The following is a 17888-nucleotide window of genomic DNA, read 5'->3' as shown; positions in this document are numbered from 1 at the left end:
CCAGGAACCTGCTGGAGCATTGATCTCCACATCGGACAATGCTACAGCAGAGAACACCCTAGCAGCGCTGAAAGAGGAGCTAGAGCAAGAAAAACTTCAAAGACAGCTGCTCTTATCGGGAATGATGGCCCAGACGGCGGCCAACGAGCAAAAAGTGAAATAGCTGGAGCAGCAACTCGCACAAGCAAGGGCCGAGTTAGAGACTCAGAAGCAGATCAGTGACACATTGCTGAAAGAAAAAGAAGCATTGAGTTCTCAATCGCAAATCAGAACATCAGAAGCCCAAGTGCAATCGCAACTGTTGCCAGGACAAGAAATGCCAGACTTGCCTGAAACATCACACCAAGGAGAACAAGAGCAAGGATCAGCAGAGGCAAATCTGGACATAAGAGATGATCTAACTCAGACCATCAAGGACATGCCAGAGGGACCAGTAAAAGATTACATGATATACGAAAAGAAGATAATGGAGTCAGCAGCCCTGGCGTTCTTACAGCTAGAAGAGCAGGTGGAGGGGTTTGTCCATGAGTACCTACCTTTTCCCTTGATATGCCACGAAGCAATCCTATGGAAGGAGAAGATGCGGCTGACCCTGCCACGAAACAAAGACGGGGGTTACGAAGGTGTAGCACTAACAGCTGAAGAAGCACAGGTACTCATAGACGACCACCCAAAGTGGAGGCAGAAGTGGCTGGACAAGCGGCCACAGGATCTAACCAACTACCACAACGCTCCTCAGACATTCAAATAGATCCTATTTTCTGCCCAGTCCCTAGAAGACGCACATGGAAGGAGTTTGCCACATGGAAAGGCTCGAGGCAGCAAAAGCTCAACTACCCAATCCTGACAACACAAAATCCTCCTACAGTAGCCTATGTAGTCAACACTCTGAATTCGACAATCACCTTGCTGAGGGATGTCCCCGACGTAGCCTGTCAGATGCCGGTAAAGATAGCCCGGACGATCGTCACCTGCATCCAGGTGTTCAAAGACACTGAAGGCGACGATCATTCGTGGAATCTGTTCTTAGAAGGGCATAGAGAAATTTGTTGGAATTTGCAAGATTCACCGCCACGACATATTCTGATGGCAATGTACTCAAGACTAATGTACCTGCCTTCACATCACTTGCAGATGTTTGAAGAGGCCTTCGTCACAGGTTTCTTCGAAATTGACTCAAGGATCTTTCATCCCATGGTGAAGGACCTCAAGGCATGGTACGTAGCATACCAGCACACATTAAGTGAAAATCCTTTCAGACAGCATCAAGAAGCCCTGGAGGTTGTACTGCGCACGCGAAGCTTTTCAACGACACTTGCCTCCTTAGAGCCCCATCAACGACCAAAGCTCTGAACATGCACGAGGATGTGCAAGGATAAGGAAGGGGGGAGTGTTTAGCGGACAAAGCTGCGGTTTCCAGAGAAGGAGTCACATTTTAGTGGGAAACCCTTAACCCTTGTAAAATTCTTTTGTAAGAGAGCATCTCTAAGCCGAGAACTTGTAAAAGAATTTATGATTATTTTTATGGGAGCAATTGTACAGTGGAGATCCAGTTAGAAGTTTAGGACTTTTTGGCCGGACAAGCCATTTGTAAAGACCTAAACTATAAAGGTCAGTTTTGTAAGTTTGAACACAATCCTCTTTTATGTGAAGGAGACAGCGTACGTTTGAGAGCTCTATCTTGCTCCAACTTGTAACCTTCGCTACTGTGGCTACGGTAATCCGAATTCAAATGCACTTATTGCATTGTGTTCCTCTTACTTTGCTCTTCCATTCAAGTGTAATCATTCAAGATTCGGTGTAGGTTTTCAACTACGTGTTTGGAGCCTTAAATCAATGTTTTGAGTGCTTATATGCGTATTTTATGTTGTTTTGACTCTAGGAGAGGCTTTAGGGACCCTAAAACGACCCTTTAGGATCACTTGTTCACTGTTTTTGCTGACTTTGGGATGAACGATCGCGATCTTTGTACCTCTCCAGAATGCTGTGACAGTGATAGGATAGGTTCTAAATAGTCCCCTGTAGCTCCCCTTCAAGTTTCGTGCGAATCCGACATGATTTGCATGGTAAACTGGCGTGATGACTGTAGAGCTGTGTAGAAGGACATAGGCATATTACTTGGCTTTAGTGCGTATGATTTGCTTGCAGAGTTAGTAATTGCTTCTCATCGAGTTCACTTCATTAGGAATGACACACTAGTGACTTTCCATGCCTCATCCTGGTCGCTTCCCTTGTATTGATATTTTATGTTGATGCGTGAGAGCTATGCTATGGACGTCCGTCGCGGCGACCCGCAAACAATACTTTTGAGAAATGACTTTGTGAGCATAGCGGGTGAACATAATTGAAGATAGCAACATAATCATAGCAATTAGTTAACTTGGCATGAACAATACTTTTGCAAGAGAGAGAATTTAGAGAACGTGACAACAGTTGAGGACCGGATTTATGTGGAGCCGGTCCCCCCTCCAATAGGCATTTGTATTATGATTTCTCCCATTACGAGAAACTTGTTACAATACAATATTTGTGTTCCTTGTGACCTAGGTGATGCAATGAAGATGGAAAGCTTCATGCATCACAAGCATACCATAGACTCGAAGAAAGCTTTAACTATCCCAAGCCTCAGTCCCAAGACCTCAAACACCTTCGAAGGTGGAGAGAGCTAGCAGGGAATGAGTGTAGGGAAGAGGAAGAAGAAACATTTCATAGGAGAAAGAATTAGTTCCTCACTTATCATAATTGTTCTTGCTAGCATACATAATAGCATAGTAATGAAGAAGAAGGAGATGGAAAGCTTAAGCAGTGAAGCATGGCTCTTGGTTGGATTTGCACTCCATAGCCAAGAGTGTTGGTATAGGCTCTCAACCTCTACTTGCTTGGAGAAGGAGAGGGAGCTCTTGCACTTTGCATAGCACACAATGAGAGTGTGTGTGGGTGAGTATACCCCCTAAGCAACCCCCTAGCTTGCTTGGGTCGGCCCCCCCTTATAGCTCATGCTTGAAGCTCATTGGACCCCTCCAGGCCTAGCCAATCATAAGCAGGAGGCATTACAAGTAGCAAGGGTAGCCTTGGGACAAGTGGCCCCCTTTCCCCTTTGAGAGAGAGGACTTGATAAATGTAAAATCAATTAATTAAATCTCCTAAATTATCATTGGACCCCTTGGGTGGCCAACCAATTTCAGGCACACCATGAGGGCAACATGAGGAGGAACTTGACAAGTGTCCCTTCTGCTTTCTTTGTACCATGCATGCCTTGTGTGAGTGTGTGGGTGTTCTCTCTCATCCCCCTCATGTACTGCTCGCCCCCTCCTTGTAGGGATTGAATATTTGACTTTTTGACACCTCAAGCCCCTCATGCATAGGCCAAGTTCCCACCACAAGCTTGGCCCTTAAGCACTTTAAGCTTGGGTTGGGTTCTCACCTCAAGTCCAACCCTAGCATCTCAAGTATGTCAAGCACCTCAAGCATCTCAATCATCAAGCACCTTAAGAATCTCAAGCACCTCAAGCACCTTAGTCATCAAGCATGACAAGCACCTCGAGCTAGGTCGGGTTCCCGCCTCAAGCTCAGCCCTAGCTTATCTAAGGTCAACGGACTTTTACACACATTATTGGAGGTCTTGAATGAAGCTAACCCTAAGGTCTTATGCTCCATTGGTTAGCCTTGCTCTTTGATAGACCATCTCTCATTTGGCCCCCTTTTCCATTGGCCCCGTGTTGAGATAGGTCTATAAGCACATCTCAATATCTTAACCCTTGTTCCCGTTTATTCTCCCACATTAAGTGATCAATTTAATATGAGAAAATCATTTGGGTTGGTTAGATATTAGTTTTTATGACAGCCTAACTCCACCTCATCCTGCTTGTCTCCTCTCCTGCCATTATCTACCAGCTTCGCGTGCGCGCGCGCACACACACAAATAGCTTTATATTATTAGTAGTTTTCTTGTAGGTTTTTTACTCATTTATATTGTACACTGCATGGAGGCAGCATGCTCTCTCTCTCTCTCTCTCTCTCTCCCCCTCTCTCTCTCTCTCTCTCTCTCTCTCTCTCTCTCTCTCTCTCTCTCCACCCTTAGGCTCCCTGGACCCTAATGTATTCACCTGTGTTGCCAGCTGCACTGCAGGGAGGCTCTAAGTATGCTACAACCATCTAAGGAACGAGCATTGACTAGGGAGTCGGGGTGCTCCTTGCAGCCTAGAGGAATATATCGATGAGCAGGGGATAAGCTGGCCATTAATGTGGAGAGGGACGAGCTGGGGGAAACCTACTTTTTACGTTCCTCTTAAGGTCATTTTTTACTTGGAGGCACTCTTTCCAGAAACATGTGCTATGTTGGAAATGTCTCATTTGCAGCCTCTTAAGATGAAGTCTTAATGTCGACTTCCCAAAGAAATGCCGAGGCTCCAGATAGTAACTTAAGCATTGTGTGGGATGCCAATCTCACGGTCTGCTGAGATGATGTATATGTCGCCATCAAGGAGATCTCACCAAGGACGCCCCCTGCATGTTGGACACTGTTTGCAGTCTTATGAAAAGGAGAGAGAGAGAGAGAGAGAGAGAGAGAGAGAGAGAGAGAGAGAGAGAGAGAGAGAGAGAGAGAGAGAGAGAGAGAGAGAGAGAGAGAGATGCTCCCGCTATTGCCACCTACTTATGCTTTTCTGGTTGTAGCAGTTCACATGTCACACAAACTGGAGGGGAAACTCCAATCATCTTACAAATGCTTGCTGCAAGGATTACTCCAAGCAAGACAATTACCCTGCCCCCCCCCCCCTTCCTCTCTCTCTCTCTCTCTCTCTCATCCTTGTAATGTTATTGAAGGTGTGTTCAACAGGGTGGACAGAATCTTGGGAGGGAGGATGTGGAGCTATACCCTCCAGGGGGAGGAGGAGTCATTTCAACGATGTTCCTTGCAGTTTCAGAGAGGGAGCTTCCAAATCTAGAAAATATATTTGTATCAATGCTTCAAGTAATTGTGTGCACAATTCCTTTTAGCACTTAAAAAAAAAAAAGCTCAAGTAAGCATCTGAATATATAAGAAAGCCAAGAATTACTTAGATCACCCAAGGGAGGGGCAAAAAGATAGATACATCAGAAAGAACCTTTGAGGAACCGTGGATAGGAACACATGGTCCATTAGCAACCATACTGTGAATAGAATCACAAGGGCCAAAAGAAAACCCCGATGCTCAATAGAACTTGATTGAGAATGGCACTCTCTATATGACACATGAATGGTTGCAAGAGATGTCTGATGAGGTTCATGATCTGGCTAGGAAGTTTGAAGTGTCCCAGGACTTTGTAGCTAAGCTCCAAGCTGAAATTGACAATTGCTTCTATCATGTTTTTACTTAACTAACATTGTCATAATGTAGGTGTCTTTTTTCTTCATCTTTAGGCACTTTTTGTCCGCTTGTTTGAATTGGTATGACAAAGCAGCTGTCAAGTATAAGGTATTATACCCCATCATTATGCATAATAGGTAAAAGTGTAATTATAAGTTAATCTTTCTTTGGACATCAGTTTTGCGACAGGACACTAATATTTTTTAGAGTTTCAAAAAAAAAAACATTAGTGAAAAGATTCTGCTCGTGACGTAGCTATGACGCCTCCCTCGCCCTGCTCCTTTGCGGCCCCTTGGTTTTGGCTCAGCCTCTGCCCCCTCCCGCCTCTGTGTGCGTGAAGCTTGAGAGAGACCCAGCTCCTCCCTCGTCTGCTCCATCGCTACCTGTTTTCATCCTCTTTGCCCTACCCTCCCCTAACCACCCTATCTGCACGTCCTTGTGGTTTGAGACAGAGAGAGCGCAGAGTGCCCATGCAGGTCTCCCTGGAGAGAGAGAGAGAGAGAGAGAGAGAGAGAGAGAGAGAGAGAGCCCATGCGCTCTGTCTCGCAACAGACACACAAAGAGAACGAGAGCTTTTGGGAGGTCGGGTGCGTGAAGGCGGCTGCACGAGGGAGATGGAGTTTGCGACACGTGTAGCGCACGAGAGAGAGAGAGAGAGAGAGAGAGAGAGAGAGAGAGAGAGAGAGATGCTGGCTCTGTGCCGATGCAATTGAGAAAAAACACAGAGAAAAGAAAGCATCAGAAAAGATGCTTCAAATTTGACCTTTTTTCAAAATCGTGTGCACATACATGCGTATTGGAAGTGTAATTATATATTTTTTCCTTTACGCTATATGTGATTTAAATCTTGCCAGGTATATTGAAGGCTTACGACCAAAAGGTGTTGCTTGATGCAGGAAATGCGTAGCCGCCAATGTTTGATGCAAAATGTAGCTGCGGCCGGCTATGGTGATTGCGCTAGCTCGCAGCCAGGACAGGATTCTAAGGAAGGGTCTGAGATCATTCAGCAAGAGTACCCTTAACGATGTGAACACTTTGCTCTGTGATGCCTTTTCCTCCGCCTCAGGGCTACCTCCATTACCTGTCGCTTCTTCAAATAACCTCGAAGAATTCACTGGTGTTGCCTCAATCATGCACGTATTCCAAGATACATTCTTTGAAAACTGTTGCCGTGTCAAAGATGCTCTTTATGTTCATCACCTTTCCCTCTGTGGGAGCTTGGATGTGCCCACTTCGGCACTCAACGAGAAGCTTTTCATCGCGTATCGCCGCCTTGGCTACTTTGAAGATGCAGTCTATTTTTGCAGTACTGTGAAACCTAACATATTCCAATGGAATGGCCTCATCTCCGGTTGCCTAAAAAATGGCAGTGCGATTCCTGCCTTTCAGCTCTTTCAGACCATGAAACTGGAAGAGATCCTACCCGATGGTGTAACGTTTGTCCTCCTCCTGAAGGCGTGCTCTAGCTTAGACGAAGGCAGACTATTACATTTCCAGGCAATTGAATATATTTCAGATTTGAATGTGTTCGTAATGAGCACCCTTGTTGACATTTATGCTAAGCAGGGGAGTATTGCTGATGCTTATCATGTGTTTGAGACTATGCAAGAACGCACTCTAGTTACTTGGAGTGTAATGATTGCTGGGTTTGCAGAGGCCGGTCAGAATGAGCAAGCTTTAAATACATATCAGAAGATGCAGAATGCTAAGTTCCAGCCTAATGAGATTACCTTCATCAATATTCTTAGGGCATGTACCTGTGCCTTATATTTGGACATCACAAGGAAAATTCATAGTGATGTCATTGAGGGTGGGTATGGGGCTTATTTGGTTGTTGCTAATGCTCTGATAGATGCGTACGCAAAATGTAGGAGTCTCGAGGATGCTTATCATGTCTTTACAGGTATGCGGGGTCGCAATGTGGTGTCATGGACATCTTTGATTCAAGGATATGCACATCATGGCCACATTGAGAATACCTTGAAGCTGTTTTGGCAAATGGAAAAGCATGGGGTGAATCCCAATGCTGTTACACTGGCCTCTATCCTAAAGCTTTGCGCTACCAATGAACTACTCTCTTGTGGTGAGCAGATCCACAACTACATTTTAATGGAGAGTAAGGAAAATGTTGTCTTTGTCCAGAACTGTCTTTTGGACATGTATATAAAATGGGGACGCATGAAAGCTGCACAATGTGTTTTTGATAAAATGAGTCAGCATGATGTGATCTCTTTCAGTACTCTCATAAATGGCTATGCACAGTACGAACAATCACACAAGGCTTTTACTACCTTTAAAAGAATGATGCAGGATGGTGTGGAGCCAAATGAGGTGACATACGTTGGCCTTCTTCAAGCTTGCTCTGCAGCAGGACACATGGAGAAAGGCAGAATGATTCATGACCACATAATAAGAGGTAGCTTGGAAACACATTTGGTGATAGGAAATGCCCTTATGGATATGTATAGCAAATTAGGGAATGTCAAAGCTGCACATGGTGTTTTCAACAAAATGTCAAAACGGGACTTAGTCTCTTGGAATTCTTTGCTCGCTGCATATTGCCAACATGGGCATACCATTGAAGCTTTTGAGCTCTTTAGAAAGATGACTGAAGAAACCCTGGAACCTGATCATTTTACATTCTTAAGCTTGCTGTCTGTGTGTAGCTATTCTGGTCTACTTGCAGAAGGCCGTCGGTACTTTGAAATCATGACAAAAGAGTACAAAATCAAACCAAATGCAGAGCACTGTGCTTGCATGGTTGACCTACTTGGTCGTGCAGGCTGTGTTCACGAAGCCCTGGAAATGATCAACAAGTCCACTGTTGATTCTGTCATGGTTTGGAATGTCTTGCTAGGGGCTTGCAAAATTTCTGGAGATGTAGAGATTGCTGAAATAGCCACCAAAAATATATTGAAGCTAGATCCCAAGAATACAGCCGCTTGTGTGCTGCTTTCGAACATATATGCAGCAGCTCGGAAAGGTGGCAAGGGGTTGGAAGGGGATAGAAAGGAGGATTATCAGCTTTTAGTTTAAAAAGGCTCATGACCACCAGCTGTTTGTACACCGCGGAGTATTGGATACTCTTGGCAACTTCCTCAGAGTTCTCGGTCCACTTGAGGAGTACATAAAGTGTGGCCTGATGAAGGAAAGCTTCAGGGTCTTCTGAGAGTATGGCTTTCATGACAAAACAGCTAGGAGCAGGAAAAAGTGGATGAAACAATGAGTAAGGAAATGATGGCACAGCTCATGGGGCACAGGGCGGTACACCAAGGTATAAGGTACTTGATTCTTGTTTGCTAAAGTGCAAAAACTCTTCTTTTTGAGATTCTTTTAAAACAGAAATTATGTTTTTGCAACAAATTTTAGCAATGCCTATTTGTAATATGGAAGGGGAAAAAACAAGATCTGAACATTAGGTAACTTCATTGACCATGTGATTATTGAGCCTTGAGGTAGGGTATTACAAGGGTGGGAGTCTATCCAATTACTGCTTTGTCTCCCATTTGTGAGCATGAGTATGTCAAGAGAAACAGTGTGTGTGTAAGCAAGGCGCAAAGAAGAGAGAGAGAAAAGCTCCAAGAAACAGAAAGATTTTCACCCAGCTTGTAACAAGTCTCTAATGGTGGTACAGCTGAAGTGCAGATTGAAACTACACTGTAAACTATGTGTGGTGGATGTGTTGAGGTTCAGGGGTGAGGATGGCTGGTGTGTGGCACATGTGTGGATTGACTGATGATGAGACATTTTACGGATGCCTATGCTGATGTGGCATGTATGCCAAGCATGAGCCCTACTGACTTGACAGATTATGTAAGTAGATGCTTTTTTACGCGAGTCCCACATGGGACTGCTTTTAGCTATTGTTTTTGTTTTCAATTTATGCTTTTAAGCAACAAGAGCTATAGACCAGGGCCATTGCCCCAGTTAACTCAGACTTTTTGAAGAGGAAAGTGGTCTTTTCAAGCAAGAGCTGTTATACTGTGTTTGTTTGGCATCAATAGAATAAAGAAATACCACCTTAGGGGCCAATGCATCTCTGAGAGGCACCCCGCCTGTTTTGTGTCTCCTGCAGGTCTACTGTGTGCTGCAAGTCTTCAATTATCTACTGCTGCTGTTTCAAGTGTCAGTTGGTTTCAGTGGTATCAGAGCTCCGTGGATGTTTCTTCAATGGGTAATATGATTTAGTTTCTGCAAAAAACTTGCAACATGGCATAATTTACTCAGGAAGAGGAAGAGGAAGGTCAGGAGGAAGCAGGTGAAGAGCATACAGGTGCAGATCACACTGCTAAAGAGTGTGCTTCTATAGATCGTGACAATGACAATGCAAGGAAAGTAGAGGTTAACAATTTCCTAGCCTGCTTGTAGAGTATTCAAAGGATTCGAGGTTTGCCAAGCATATGCAGGAGATGGCTATGAAGACAATGTTCAAGCAGTGGAAAACTTGAAGGTACTTGCTGGTTCTCATACCAAGGCTACAGTTAAGAGAGCTCAATTTTCTAAATAAACATTGAAGGGTTTTCCAGCCAAGAAAGCCAAGACGATTGGAAGTGGAGAGGCAAGTCATCACAAACAGTGATGAGAAATTCTTAAAGTTTATGTGTAATTAGTCAGCCCACGTGCCATTGGAAATCACTGATACAAATTTGAATTGCAATTCAAAACTGAGTGCTTCATTTTCACGAGAGAAATCTGCACAATAGACATGATAGAGGTGGAGTTCCCCTTGGGGATGATTGGCTTTTCAATGGGCACCCATGGCGGTATTTCATTATTTTCTTGAAATTCAAGTGAAGTGTACGACTTGCTCTAATAGCCTACTCTTAGATTTTGTGTTACAACCGATGCATCATATTTAAACTAACTAATACAAAATCAGCTTAAACTTTCTTCAAAAATAACTTTTTAGTAAAAGTGATTTGGCGAATTCTAAAAACAAGTAGCCTGCCATGTCATTGTCGCATTCATAAAAAAAGGTCCCGAGGTAACATCTTGTTAAAATTTTGGAGGTCATTTCCTTGGTTCTCTGTTTAAATCTTGTGAGTGAGGGCTTCTTTGTGGTTATGCCCGGCCTTATGAGGCTTTTCGCTCTTGGGAATCCTGTGGATGTTCAGGATACATGGCGGCTGGATGTCTTCCGCAAAATGATCACCCTTTAGCATAGCGGCAAAACTCATGTTTTGGATGTAAAGCTTAAAGGGGAGTCTGCCCCTATTGTAATTTGTATCTACTACGGCTATCACTTCTGTAATTAAACATCATTTTTGTGCATACTTGGTTTTTACACGTGATGTTTTAGATAGTTGTCAATCAAATTTATCTGTGTTAGATAAAGAAAGGTCAACATTTTTGCAAGAGTTTTTTTTTTTCCAGAAAAAGATCCTTCTATTAGTTAATGAAAGCTGCCCATAGGGCTACATCCACCTCTGTAAGAGAGGGCTACAACAAACATGATGGGGAGACTCTCCCAATGAAAAAACAACATATATACAATGGGGCTAAATCAAGAGATGGGAGGAGGGAAAAGCCACACAGGTGGACAGTAGTGCCATCTGAGCACCCCCTGGACCATGGAGTAAAACGGCCCAGGGCGCCAGAGACGAAGGAAAGCCTCGCGGCGCTCCCGCATGCGGTCGGAGCTGCCCTGTAGTCCCTCAAGCTGTCCTCTGAGAGTATGGATCAGCTCTAGCCAAAAGTCACGAACAGTCTCTGCTGGTGGTACAAGGCGAGCCTCAAAGATGCGGAAACAACGGGCCCGCCAGATGAACCAGAGAGCTAGGCCGCTGATGAGCTCCCAACACTCCGCTCTCTCACTGCTCCACTCCTGTGGAGTAAGGTCTGTAGCAGGCTAGAGTGTAGGTCGACCCCCCTGTATCACTATCATCCTGCTGGTGGAAGATAGCTCAAAATGAAGTGCCGGGCCCATGAGGGTGGACCAAGCCGCCCCCCCCAAGTGCACTGTCGAGCCGTGGAGAGGGCAGGCATCAGCCGAAGAACTCGTAGCCACACCTGCTGGGCCGAGGGACAGTCCCAAAGACAGTGTCGCTGACTCTCCACCAATTGGTCACAGGCTGTACATGCGGCCGAGAGACCACTATGTACAAGCCAGCTCCCTACTGCTGTGGCTCTGTGTGCAACCAACCACTGGAACAAGGTGACGCGCCTCGGCTGTCTGGAGTCCCACAGCCTCTGCCAAAAAGCTGCCAAGAACTCAACAGTGAGACCCTCCTCCTGCCAATGACGTGCTGCAGCGGGGTGGGCCTCTCTCTGTGCTGCAAGTATATGACGTCCAAGCTGAACAGTGTAGTGAAAGAAAGGGACTCCTGGGCGGTCTGCAGAAGAGAATGGATCCCTCCATAGCCACTCACCAGGATCCCACTGTACTCGTGCCAGTGGACAACACTCCCAAGCCCATAGCCTCCAGTGTCTTGTCTCAAGAGCTGCTGGGTCAGGGTCTATGACGCAAGTCCTCCCACAGATGCCCACAACTCGGATCCTCTGGAAACAACACTCTGCTACCTGCGGGGCCTCTACTGCAACTCTCTGTAATTGTCCCCCACCCTGAAGCTCGAAGAACAGGGCTGGGACAGTCTCTGAGCAAGCCCTGACTGAAATGAGAACCTCGAGTCGTGTGAAGGATCCCATCCACCGGGGTGCTACTGGCTCGAGAGGCGTGAGCCAATCAGCTGGAACTGACTCTGAGATGTCCTGACACATGCTCTGAACCCCTCTCATGCCCTGTAGCTGGACAACCTGCACCTCCTCTGACAAACCTGTGAACTCTAGCCAGTCACCTAGAGAGCGCGCAGGACCTGCTGCCATGGGACCCCAAGAAACATGAGGCCTACTCCCAACCAAGTGGCCTCTCTGAGTGCTAACCATGGGGTTCCAGACGAGGGGCTGCCGTAGGCGCTCCTCCATGCACGTCGGCTGTCGCTGCTCTAGGCCACGCGGCAATAGCTCCCAAGAACGAAGCAAACTCACAGCGAATCGGTCCTCCAGTCTCCTGCTCAAACCAACTTGGCGCAACTCTGTAAAGATCCATCTGGTCGAAGGTTGCCAAGGGCCTCCTGACTGAGGCACCCTGGCACGAAGCCTCTGCAACAAGAACTCCTTCCAGGGCTCCTCGCCTGGAAGAAGTCCTCTGACGACGAACTTCCCAAGAAGGGCTCTGCTCTGCTGTGCTGGATCAATGATCCCAAGCCCTCCCTGAGAACAAGGAAGTGTGATGACCGACCAAGCCACCTTGGCTCGGGCAATCTGAGTGTCGCGACCTGACCAAAGGAAGTTCTTGATCAGCCTCTCTACCTGGCTGATGCAAGAACTCGAGAAGATCCAGCAAGAAGTGATGTACCACATAGTCGCCAACAACACCTGGTTGACAACTACTACTCTACCAGCCAGCGAAAGTCGTGCTGAGCTCCAATGTAACAGCTTTCTCCTGATGGACAGGAGAAGAGGAGCAATCTGTTGCTCGGGGGACAAATCCAAACCAACCTGACAACCCAAGTACCGAAGTGCAGTCCCTGAAGGAATCCACCTAAAACCCTCTCCTGGCATCCAATCTGGCACAGGAGCACTACCAACTGAGAAAGCCACTGTCTTTCTCCAGTTGATCAGTGCGCCCGATGCACAGCAGAAGGTCTCCAAAGCCTGCCCACATCTGTGTAAATTAGCCTCCTGGCCCTCTAAGTACAAGGCTGAGTCGTCGGCAAACTCAGCGTCCAGAAGCTCATCTCCCCGTATAGGGAGTGCTAAGCCCCTCAAACCAACCTGCTCTGACACCAAAAATCTGCTCATCGCCTCCGCATAGAACAGAAAGAGAAAGGGGGCAAGAGGACAACCCTGTTTGACCGATCGTGTGAGCATGAAGCGCTCACCTCTACCTCCTGCCAAAAGCACCTGACTGTGGGCCTGTCTGTACAAAGCTGACACCCCTATGATCCAAGCCTCTGAGAAGCCCATCCTGCGTAGCGTGCCCTCTAGAAAGTCCCAGTCAACTTTGTCGTATGCCTTCTCAAAATCGAGAAGAAGAATCACAAGGTCCTCCCCACGGAGCCGTGCAAGGACAGAAGCCTCCCAAAAAGTGAAGATGTTGTCAAGGATACTGCGTTCCTTGACAAAACCTGTCTGAGTCCCATGTATAAGGCTCTCCAAAAGTGGCCGAATCCTCAAACTCAGAGCCTTGGCAAGAATTTTGTAGGCTGAGTTGAGAATGGTGATGGGGCGCCACTGTCGAATCTCATCCAAGGAGCCACCCTCCTTTGGAATGAGGTAAATCAGGCCCTCACTCATGCTATCCGGCATCACTCCTGTGTGCAGAATGTACTGAAAGGCACTACAAAGATCTGGGCCAAGCAGGTCCCAGTACTCCAAGAAGAAGCTGAAAGTCAGCCCATCCCCACCTGGACAGCTACCACGAGGGAGGGCCCTAAGAGCCGTGTGCAGCTCTTCAAGCTGAAGAGGTAACTCAAGCCTCTGCCGCATCTCCTTAGTCACAAGACAAGGCATTTGTGCCCAAACCTGCTCCCTGCATGCATCCTGTCTCTCTGACTCGGGCTCAGCCGACAGTAGCTCACTGTAAAAGTCAGTAGCAACTGCACGCATATCCTCTGGCTCACAAACAACTGACCCATCGGGTCTCCTCAACTGATTGACCTTGGCATGCGAGTGCCGAGGTCCCACTGTCTCAAAAAAAGCACCTGTCACTCTGTCACCCACCTGAGTCCACTGAGATGCCTGTCGGTGAAAGGCAAACTCATGGCGCCTCTCCTCTGTGCAAACAAGCTCCTGTCGAGCCTGCTGTAACTGCTCCTCCAACCATGGACTGTCTGGATGCTGCTCCTGCATCCTCTGTAGTGAAGCAATGCCTCGTCTGAGACGCTGCTCCTCCTCTCTCGCTGCAGCCCGTCGAGCCAAAGACTCCTGGAGAAAGAAGTGGCTAAGCTGAACTAGGCCTGAGGCCACTCTGTCTGCAGGTGGAGCCTGGCTGTCCATGCCCTCTGTCCATAGAGCCTCGATCCTCTCTCTGAGTGCTGAGTCCAACAAGACCCGCTCTAGGATGCGAAGCATCGTGCTCCCACTCCTCTGCCTGTCTGCCATTGTGAGGATCACTGGTGCATGGTCCGAGAAGGATGTCCCTGCCAGGATGCCCACTGATCCCCCCAAGTCACTGAAGTGGTCACTAGTGTAGAAGCGATCTATGCGCGATAGATTCACTCCTTCCACTCTGCGGTCCGATCTAGAGAAGGCAAGACTCTCTGGAGGCCTCACAAAGCCAGAATGCTGCCATGTATCCGAGACCCTCGACGTCATACAAAACCTCTCCCAAGCTGCTAACTCGACTCCATGCAAAGTAGCATGGCTGCCTCCGATCCTGTCAGAAGGGTCCTCCAACATGTTGAAGTCCCCTCCTACACACCACTGGTCAACCTGTGGCAAAGACTCAACAATCTGTGACCAAAACTCTGCACGAGCACTCGCCACATTGGGCGCATAGATGTTCAAGAAACCCACAAGGCTACCCTGAACCTGCATAGTAATCCACTGAGCCCTGCCTGGGACAATAATCCCTCTGCCCACAATGGCCTGCTGTAATGAGTCCGCAATAGTCATACATTCCCCACCCTGGATGCCTCCAGGTCCAAAAGCAGCTGACCAAAAGGTATCATAGCGTCCACGCAAAATCTGACCACATCGCCGAATGCGGCTCTCAGACAAATGGTGCTCCTGAAGCATAAGGAGATCAATCTCTCCTCCCACAAGGCAACGCTGAAGCTCCTGACGCAATCGGCCCCGCTGTCGCTGAAACTGGGGCCCACCTAGTCCCAGCACGTTCCACGAGACGATCCTCATGGGGAGCGAGAGAGAACAGATGCTGCCGTAGCAGCAAGACGAGCTATCTTCGAAGCAGGCTTGGATGGGGAGTAATCCGCATCCGAGCGTCCTCTAGATAGGCGAGACTGCAGTGAGTGCCTGGTCCAAGCCCAAGTAGAGCGAGCCGTGCGTAAAGCAATCTCCTCTGTCCAGGAGTCCTCATGAATGAATACATAGCAAGGCAAACACTGCGTATCAGCAAAAAAGTACACCACAATGTGTCTACATCCTGCTGAAGTTGGGGGTGTCACCGCAAACTTGGCCAGTGGCCACAAAGTCTGCAGCAAATCTGTAACGCCCAGTTCTCCCATGTGGTGAGAGAACTCGAGAACCTGTGTATGCAACCATCCCACCACTGAGTCGAGGGACCACTCTGTCTCAGTCCTGCTACAGAGGGGGAAGGAGAAACCAACTGCTGAGTCCAAGGCCTCTGTCCCCCTAGCGGCGAGGAACAAAGCGTGGACTCTGAAGCAGGCTGCCTCGTGGTCTGCTGCGGAATCGCCAAGAAAATGAGTAAACCCGTAATCGAAGAAATCCCAGCGACGTCGGAGGTCAAAGCTCGTCAAACCACGAGGGATAGCTGCAAGAGGAGATGTCTGAATCTGCAGTGGGGGCCGCATGAAAGGCTGACCCTCTCTCGCTAGGCGACTCGTGGCGAAGGCGCTGCCAAGAGATCTCCTAGCCGCCGGCGAGGGTCCAGTCTCCTGAGCCGACTGTGGTACTGAAGCAGAAGGAGGGGGAGAAGGGGTTGGGGGGGGCGGGGGAGAGGAGAAGCGGGGTGGGGCGTCAGAGACATGGGGGGGGCGAGGTGGGGAGTGAGCGGTAGCAGAGGGCGGGGGAGGGCATGAGGAGGAGGAGGGGAGATCGGAAGGCGGAGCGGCTGGCGAGGGTGAAGCGGAGGTGGTGGCTGGCGTAGGGGGCTCCTCCTGCTCAAGAGGACCAAAGCGGTTCCCCGTGGGAACCCATTGCTGCTGAGTAGGCACCTGGGGGCCACTCTGAGTGCCAGGCTGTCGCTGTGGCCCCTGGCGTCGACGGCCACGGGCCTGCTGCCACCCCTCCTCCGCTGGAGCCCCAGGCTCGGAGGGTGGCGCTGAATCTGTGCTCTGTGTCGCTGGCTGTGGGTGCGGCCCAGCCTTGGCAGGCTAGGGCTGAGGCTAGGGTGCGGGTCGTGGTCTCCTCCGTGGACAGGCCTTCGCTAGGTGGCCCATCTGTCTGCAAATGAAGCACTGGTTCGGGAGACCCGAGTACTCCACACTTTGTCTAAACCAACCCCCACTCACCCGAGGCAGAAGGATGACCTTCGGGAGCGTGTGGATATCTCTGACCAAAACTCGAACTGAAGGGATGCCAGCCGCCTTGGCAGCTACTGATGCTGCTGTACGAGGTGTCTCCAGGACAGTTCCGATGGCGGAGCCAATCCTGGAGAGAAGTGGAAGGTACTCCCTCCGTAAACCTGGAAAGCAGACTGAGATGGGGATGTCCGCCTCCTCTACTAGCACATCCGAAGACGGGTCAAAACCATGTCGCCATTGTTGAAAGTGGGCGCGTGATGCTCGGATGGCCAATGGACTCATAGCTATGACCTTGGAGGCCATCTCGGAAGTCTCGAACTCAATCTGGTAGTACCCCCGTCCGAGAATCTGGACATCCAAGATCTTGCCCACCTCTGCGAGGAGGCGGGCCTGGAGTAGGTCTCGCAGCTCTCCTCTGCTGGGACGAGTGCCGAGAACCTTGCAAATGACAGAAGTCGCCTGCAAGCGTTCTACCTCTGTGGCAAGGCTCGCTTGCTCTGCCGGCGTAAGAGCAAGTCGAATGGTGGGCTCAGCAGGGTCGGGCGAGGGGGCTTCAGGCGAGTCCCTCTGAGGTGAAGCTGGAGCCTCCATCTGTGTCTACTGCTGAGTCGAAGAAGCGGGCGGCGAAGAAGAAACCTGCAAACAAGTCAGCCAGGCACTTTTCCGAAGAGAAAGTGCTGCCGAGCCAGGTGCAGAGGGCCTTCGGGAGCGAAGAGGATGGGGGGGGGGGGGGGGGGGGGGGGGGGGGGGGTTGATGAGGAGACAGCGAGGGCGAAGAGGGCAGCCGTGCAATGTGCGGGTGCACAAGCAGCAGCGAGCGGGGGGATGGAGCGGGGAAGGCAGAGCGAGAGGAGGGCAGCGGGCTGCGACAGCTAAGGGGCAGTGTGCAGACAGGGGTGGGCAGCGGGCTGCGGCAGCTAATGGGGCAGCGCGCGCAGATAGGGGGGGGCAGCGGGTGGGTTGAGAGGCAGTGCGCAGGGGCTGAAGGGGGTGGGGGGGGCAGCGAAGGGGCAGCGGGGGGAGGGAGGGGGGGGGAGGAGAGCGATGGCGCAACAGCAAAGGGGGGGGGGCGAGCAGCAGTAGCGGGCCTTCAGCGGGTCTTAGCCAGATTTTTTTTGCAAGAGTTTAATGATTGTTTTTCTGATTCATTACCGTCACAATTGCCGCCGGAGAGGCCTGAGGACCATGCGATAGATTTGTTGCCAGGGTGTAGCCCACCAAATAGACCTCCCTATAGGGTTAGTGCGGCTCAGCAGAAAGAGATTATGGGCTAGGTTGACGAGCTTTTAGAGAAGGGGCTGATTTAGCCTAATTCTTCACCTTTTTGCTCCCAGTGCTCCTAGTGTAGAAGAAGGATGGCTCTTGGTGCATG

General features: G+C 49.1%; 2 protein-coding genes across 5 annotated transcripts; both read left to right on the top strand.

The window, feature by feature from the left end:
• Nucleotides 1–316: 316 nt before the first annotated feature.
• On the top strand, nucleotides 317–751 carry LOC147426733 (uncharacterized). The gene has a single exon (XM_086498980.1). The coding sequence runs from the start codon at nucleotides 317–319 to the stop codon at nucleotides 749–751; it is 435 nt and encodes a 144-aa protein (XP_086355106.1).
• Nucleotides 752–5603: 4852 nt separating this feature from the next.
• LOC147426732 (pentatricopeptide repeat-containing protein At2g33680-like) lies at nucleotides 5604–10189 on the top strand. Of its 4 annotated transcripts, none has more exons than XR_015186184.1 (3): nucleotides 5605–6152; nucleotides 6245–8622; nucleotides 9424–10189. XR_015186184.1 is itself a non-coding variant. In XM_086498402.1 (2 exons), exon 2 carries the CDS (start codon nucleotides 6294–6296, stop codon nucleotides 8382–8384), a length of 2091 nt encoding a protein of 696 aa, XP_086354528.1. In that variant the 5' UTR covers nucleotides 5604–5824; nucleotides 6245–6293; the 3' UTR covers nucleotides 8385–10189. The 4 variants fall into 4 exon arrangements, 1 of the variants encoding a protein (XP_086354528.1); XR_015186183.1 differs by having other exon boundaries at nucleotides 6245–8629; XR_015186185.1 differs by having other exon boundaries at nucleotides 6245–9621; nucleotides 9717–10189.
• Nucleotides 10190–17888: the final 7699 nt, after the last annotated feature.

This window comes from Adiantum capillus-veneris, chromosome 24 (genome assembly GCF_014529385.1).
Source record: "Adiantum capillus-veneris isolate H3 chromosome 24, ASM1452938v2, whole genome shotgun sequence".
NCBI lineage: Eukaryota > Viridiplantae > Streptophyta > Polypodiopsida > Polypodiales > Pteridaceae > Adiantum > Adiantum capillus-veneris.
This window is presented reverse-complemented; position numbering and strand designations above follow the sequence as displayed.